This window comes from Rhagoletis zephyria, unplaced genomic scaffold, assembly GCF_001687245.7.
Source record: "Rhagoletis zephyria isolate East Lansing unplaced genomic scaffold, Rhagoletis_zephyria_1.1 Rzeph_scaffold_01240, whole genome shotgun sequence".
NCBI lineage: Eukaryota > Metazoa > Arthropoda > Insecta > Diptera > Tephritidae > Rhagoletis > Rhagoletis zephyria.
In genome coordinates, this window is record NW_016158324.1 from 66,435 (window position 1) to 73,984 (window position 7,550).

Genomic DNA, 7,550 nt, shown 5'->3' on the forward strand with positions numbered 1-7,550 from the left:
GTATTTAGGAAAAAACATTAACTATAACTATAATCAACAGCAAAGCTATAATTCATATAATTGTGGACATTTATGCTTAAAATTCTTATTATCAAAATAAATAAGTAATTATAAAACTTTCTTTTATATCAAATTAAATTTTATTTGTTCTCATCATCAACAGGTCTTTCCATTCATATACACATACATATTAAATACTTAGCAATCAACTATGTACACATTATTAACACTTTTCTAGGGGTGGAGCATCTATATATGTATATACATATGTACGTATGTACGTTTGTATACATTTCTGACTGCATACCAACACACTTTACTAATTTTTCGACATATAAACCACCTGGTATCGGATTTCTCAGATTTCCATCAGCGGTACACCCTGTGATCGATTCCGGTTCTGAATGGTATCGGATTTCTCGAATTTCCATCAGCGGAACACCCTGTGATCGGTTCCGGTTCCGGACTCAGATTTGTCACCAGCGACATCTTGCGGCTTTTATCTGGGTTCTGAACTTGGATAATCGGCGACATCTTGCGGCGGAGCAGCAAAGCTTGCGGCAGAGCACCAGCAAACCGTATAGCGGTTCTGCACCGGTGCAAGCAGCAAGCAGCGCTGCCTGCACCGGTCCAGAATCGGCATAACAATACTACTCATTACCAACAAAAATCACCAATTCAGTTTCCAAATTCATCAAAAATGTTCAGACCAAACTACTAAACCTGCTCATCAAAATCAAACATGAGCTGCTTGGAAAAAAGGAAAAGGAGGTAAATATCCTAAAGACGCAAATAAATCAACAACTAAACACACTTGGCTCCACAACATTTTTTGAAAGTGAAAATCTACTAACAAAAAAACTTGCTGCAGATATTAAGAAGACACAAACAAACTAAAAGACAAACAAAAACAACTTTTAAACGTAAAGGGTGTACCAGGGTGGTTCTGCAACACGTCAACTACGCAAATTCCTNAAATCAAGGATAAAGAAACACAAGAAATCGAAAGAAACAACTTGACGACACTAATACGTGACCATCTCAATAAGAGAACAGAATCAACGAGAGATAAGTTTATTCGCGATACTGTACATTCCACAAAAACATTTTTAAAGAACAATAAACACCTTTTAGTTCTTAATGCCGATAAAGGGAACGTAACCGTAGTTATGAACAAGGCTGAGTACGATACAAAGATGCAGTCAATCGTCAACAACATCTGCACTTACAGAATTTTGAAACGTGACCCAACCAGTAAATTACAAGACAAAAATAATGAAATAGTGGAGAGACTATATAATAACAAGGCCATTGATTTAAAAGAAAAGAACAAGCTTATTAGTAAAACAGCCAATCCACCAAGAATCTATGGTTTACCAAAAATACATAAAGAAGGGATACCCCTCAGACCCATTTGTTTCCAAAATTTGTCGTTCGATGTTGTTTCGTTGTTCCCAAGTATCCCCGATTTGGCTATAAATATTATTGCCTCGAAGTGGAATGATATTAAAGAGCATACAAATTTGTCTAAGGATTTATTCTTAAGTATGGTAAAATTTTGCATAAAAGATAATCGATATTTTAAATATAATGGCAAAATATTTGAGCAACTGTCAGGAATGCCTATGGGCTCCCCAGCTTCACCAGTGATAGCTGATATAGTAATGGAAGATTTACTGACCAAATTTGAAAGTGATTGTTCTAATAAACCGCGTCTCCTAACCAAGTATGTGGATGATTTGTTTGCCATAATTAAAACAGAAGATATAGACAAAATGCTTACTTTATTAAACAGCTACCAAAAGACGATTAAATTTACGATAGAAATAGAAAAAGATGGAAACCTACCATATCTGGACACCCTAGTAATCAGGAAGAACAACCGATTAAAAATTGACTGGTATGCAAAATCTACGTCGTCGGGGAGATTAATTAATTATAATTCGAAACATGAGAGGAAGACTATTTTAAATACCGCAACCAATTTTATTAGAAGAGTTCTCACTATTAGCGACAAACATTTTCATAAAAAGAACAAAAATATAATCCAACAAATTTTGGAACAGAACGAATTCCCCTCTTGCTTAATTAGGAAACTCATTCAGAATTATTACGTCAGGACCGATAAAGAAAATACTTATAATGAGAATAAAGTATACAAAACCGCTACATATGTTCCGGGGATATCTGAGAGGATTAAACATTCTAATATATATGATAAAGAGAAGGTCCAACTAGCATTTACATGCAGCAACACATTAGGAAAAATATATAGCAACACTAAGGATAAGATTCCTAGATGCGAGAAATCTGACGTAATATACAAAATCTCATGCAATGGCGACGGGTCCCACTTATGCCACAAAGTATATGTGGGGACAACTAAAACTAAACTCAAGACAAGGATTTCCGCACACAAATCAAATATAAAGTTAAGGAACAGCTCAACTGACAATAAGACGGCCTTGTCAGCACACTGTAGGGATACGGGACACTATCCCGATTTCGATAATGTTGCCATTCTACAAGAAGAAAAGAACTATAATAAACGCTATATTTTGGAAATGTTACACATTACGAACACCCCTAATGAGAGAAGGATCAACTTTAAAACGGACACAGACAATTGTGCACATGTGTATCGCAATTTGGTGTTAAACCGGCAACAACAATCCTCAACGTAGGTGTTCCGTTCCGCCTTCCATAATCAACATTCGTTCCGTTTCCCCAACATACCTTCATAAAATAACAATAAAATGCTGTGCTTTTACATGTACATATGCTTGTACATATACATATTGTCTTACTGCTAAATGTTCCGTGTATTGTTGTTTGTATGTTTTTTGTTTACAATTACGGTATTTTTAATTGTTTACTTCTTATGTTTGTATTCATTTGCCTAAAATTTCACTTGTTTAACTTTTATTTCTGTACGCCTAATCAGTCCACCAGGCACAATCAAGAGTGTAAGTTGTGTTTAATGTATGTTTGTAATAATTTAAAGTTAATAATAAGTTATCGTGTTTGTATGTATATTTACAGTCCTGAAGATGACCTCAGATTGAGGTCGAAATATCGACAATTAAAAATATCAATAGAACGAAGTTTTTGCGTTTTATTTAATTGCTGGGCCTCGAGCTTGTTAAAAATGATTCATAATTTAAAATTCAAAGGCCAACAACAAAAACAAAATATGTTTAAGCGGAGAGCATACCGAAAACACAAAGACACGTCAAGAGTCTACAGAAATATTAAGGACAATTATGATATAAACACCAACAAGCGTATCAAAAACTACCAACGCATAACACAACACATGACAAAGCTGTCGGAGGCGACGAATAATTCGAAACATGAGAGGAAGACTATTTTAAATACCGCAACCAATTTTATTAGAAGAGTTCTCACTATTAGCGACAAACATTTTCATAAAAAGAACAAAAATATAATCCAACAAATTTTGGAACAGAACGAATTCCCCTCTTGCTTAATTAGGAAACTCATTCAGAATTATTACGTCAGGACCGATAAAGAAAATACTTATAATGAGAATAAAGTATACAAAACCGCTACATATGTTCCGGGGATATCTGAGAGGATTAAACATTCTAATATATATGATAAAGAGAAGGTCCAACTAGCATTTACATGCAGCAACACATTAGGAAAAATATATAGCAACACTAAGGATAAGATTCCTAGATGCGAGAAATCTGACGTAATATACAAAATCTCATGCAATGGCGACGGGTCCCACTTATGCCACAAAGTATATGTGGGGACAACTAAAACTAAACTCAAGACAAGGATTTCCGCACACAAATCAAATATAAAGTTAAGGAACAGCTCAACTGACAATAAGACGGCCTTGTCAGCACACTGTAGGGATACGGGACACTATCCCGATTTCGATAATGTTGCCATTCTACAAGAAGAAAAGAACTATAATAAACGCTATATTTTGGAAATGTTACACATTACGAACACCCCTAATGAGAGAAGGATCAACTTTAAAACGGACACAGACAATTGTGCACATGTGTATCGCAATTTGGTGTTAAACCGGCAACAACAATCCTCAACGTAGGTGTTCCGTTCCGCCTTCCATAATCAACATTCGTTCCGTTTCCCCAACATACCTTCATAAAATAACAATAAAATGCTGTGCTTTTACATGTACATATGCTTGTACATATACATATTGTCTTACTGCTAAATGTTCCGTGTATTGTTGTTTGTATGTTTTTTATTTACAATTACGGTATTTTTAATTGTTTACTTCTTATGTTTGTATTCATTTGCCTAAAATTTCACTTGTTTAACTTTTATTTCTGTACGCCTAATCAGTCCACCAGGCACAATCAAGAGTGTAAGTTGTGTTTAATGTATGTTTGTAATAATTTAAAGTTAATAATAAGTTATCGTGTTTGTATGTATATTTACAGTCCTGAAGATGACCTCAGATTGAGGTCGAAATATCGACAATTAAAAATATCAATAGAACGAAGTTTTTGCGTTTTATTTAATTGCTGGGCCTCGAGCTTGTTAAAAATGATTCATAATTTAAAATTCAAAGGCCAACAACAAAAACAAAATATGTTTAAGCGGAGAGCATACCGAAAACACAAAGACACGTCAAGAGTCTACAGAAATATTAAGGACAATTATGATATAAACACCAACAAGCGTATCAAAAACTACCAACGCATAACACAACACATGACAAAGCTGTCGGAGGCGACGAATAATTCGAAACATGAGAGGAAGACTATTTTAAATACCGCAACCAATTTTATTAGAAGAGTTCTCACTATTAGCGACAAACATTTTCATAAAAAGAACAAAAATATAATCCAACAAATTTTGGAACAGAACGAATTCCCCTCTTTCTTAATTAGGAAACTCATTCAGAATTATTACGTCAGGACCGATAAAGAAAATACTTATAATGAGAATAAAGTATACAAAACCGCTACATATGTTCCGGGGATATCTGAGAGGATTAAACATTCTAATATATATGATAAAGAGAAGGTCCAACTAGCATTTACATGCAGCAACACATTAGGAAAAATATATAGCAACACTAAGGATAAGATTCCTAGATGCGAGAAATCTGACGTAATATACAAAATCTCATGCAATGGCGACGGGTCCCACTTATGCCACAAAGTATATGTGGGGACAACTAAAACTAAACTCAAGACAAGGATTTCCGCACACAAATCAAATATAAAGTTAAGGAACAGCTCAACTGACAATAAGACAGCCTTGTCAGCGCACTGTAGGGATACGGGACACTATCCCGATTTCGATAATGTTGCCATTCTACAAGAAGAAAAGAACTATAATAAACGCTATATTTTGGAAATGTTACACATTACGAACACCCCTAATGAGAGAAGGATCAACTTTAAAACGGACACAGACAATTGTGCACATGTGTATCGCAATTTGGTGTTAAACCGGCAACAACAATCCTCAACTTAGGTGTTCTGTTCCGCCTTCCATAATCAACATTCGTTCCGTTTCCCCAACATACCTTCATAAAATAACAATAAAATGCTGTGCTTTTACTTTTTGCTTATGTTTGTATTCATTTGCCTAAAATTTCACTTGTTTAACTTTTATTTCTGTACGCCTAATCAGTCCACCAGGCATAATCAAGAGTGTAAGTTGTGTTTAATGTATGTTTGTAATAATTTAAAGTTAATAATAAGTTATCGTGTTTGCATGTACAGTGACGAGCAAAACTTTAACATGGTGTAACACTTTTTACTTCAGCCATCGCTATCTTTCCAAGTTCTAACGACTTTCATACTTTTGCCGTATATTCTTGTTGGTACATCCCTACTCCCTCTCTCATAATGATTTGAAGTCAATACAACAACAATAAAAAAACCAGCAGACAAAAATGTAAATTAAAGCAGATGTTACAGTTTTGCACTCATATATTTTTAAGAACTTTTTAACAATTTTCACGAAAAAAAAGAACTACTAACACAATGTTCAGTACTCTTTTGCTTGTTTCAGTTCCTGGATGCGATTTGGCATACCTTATTTGTATCTCTGTAAAAATTCTGGAGGTATATCCTTAGTTTGCTTTCTCAGCTCATGTACTCGTTTTTACGGACTTAGACACTTAGTAAGCTGTGCTTTTAGTTGTTTTCGCAAATTCTCAATGAGATTCATATCCGCGGATTGTGGAGGTCATTTCAAAATAGCAAATTTTTGCTTTTGCATCCTGTCTTTGCGAACATATGGAGTATGTTTTGGGTGACTTTTCAGTAGAAACTCTAATTTTTACAACGCTTTTATCAACTTGCAATGTTGTGTGTCCAGAAACTTTCAATGTTGTGGATCCAGAAACTTTCAATGTTGTGTGTCCGACACCATAAAAGCTTTGCTTTGAAAAGTTCATATAAAAAAGGATAGTGCATAGGGCGACATCTGTAGTGAATAGGGCGAGGTAGATGACATCTAGATGTCGCCCTATGTACTACGTTTGCTACAGCGGAAATAGACGACACGCCATTTCTTTAAATAAAATTAATTGGTGCTCGTTTGTATGTACATACATATGTAAATGCATGTGTGTGCACCTTTCTATTAATATCGTTGAATTATTTTAATATCTATTGCAAAATTTTATTCAGACAGGACTAAAAAGTAGAAAATAAATAATATAAAAAAAACTTTTTAATATACAACGCTTTTATAAATGGANTCAATTGAAATTTAAAAATATGTTTTTTATTGCATTCTGAACGGCCTAACATATCCCAAGAGGCAACGGTTCGGTTTTCGTGCGATGTAGCAAAATGCTGCCACTCTCGCACATGTATTTTGATCAAAATGGTTTTTTCTTCTTTTATTATGCCTTGGCCGTCAATTTGACAATTCTTCGCCTCGCTGTCTACTGATTTGCATTAAATTTTAATACCTTAAGCGCTTCTGTAAGAGTGGCTGCATCGCTACTTGTTGCTAAGTTCACAAAATATCGTACCGTAATATTTTTTGACAGACTTCCTTTGTCCTTGAGAACACTTTAGGCTATATTTTTTCTCAGTCTTAACATTTTCAAGTAGCAAATTCCACAATTTTTTGCCACTTTTCGTGCGGTCCCGCCTTTCCGCAGTAAATCTATTATTTACATTTATGGTTCCTGATTAACTATAATATTTACTGGTGATCACTTCTTCAATAAATTAGAATAGAGAAAAAAGTCATCTGACTTCCAACTAAGTAAGAGATAACTGTCAAAACTGTAACATCTGCCCTAATATACATTTTTGTCTTCTGGGGTTTTTATTGTTGTTGTATTGACTTCAAATCGATATGAGACAGGGAGTAGGGATGTACCAACAAGAATATACAACAAAAGGATGAAAGTCGTTAGAACTTGGAAATATAGCGATGGCTGAAATAAAAAATGTTACACCATGTTACAGTTTTGCTCGTCACTGTATATATACAGTCCTGAAGATGACCTCAGATTGAGGTCGAAATATCAACAATTAAAAATATCAATAGAACGAAGTTTTTGCGTT

The 7,550-nt window shown here is 34.6% G+C and overlaps 1 protein-coding gene across 1 annotated transcript in view; it reads left to right on the forward strand.

Annotated features, from left to right (window-relative positions):
- LOC108363301 (uncharacterized) overlaps positions 1-4,447 on the forward strand; it is a 9,427-nt gene extending 4,980 nt beyond the window's left edge. The window contains exon 2 of the mRNA XM_017616638.1: positions 3,460-4,447. Within this exon, the coding sequence (XP_017472127.1) occupies positions 3,460-4,087 (628 nt within the window). The 3' untranslated portion in view covers positions 4,088-4,447. The remainder of the gene's footprint in view (positions 1-3,459) is intronic.
- Positions 4,448-7,550: the final 3,103 nt, after the last annotated feature.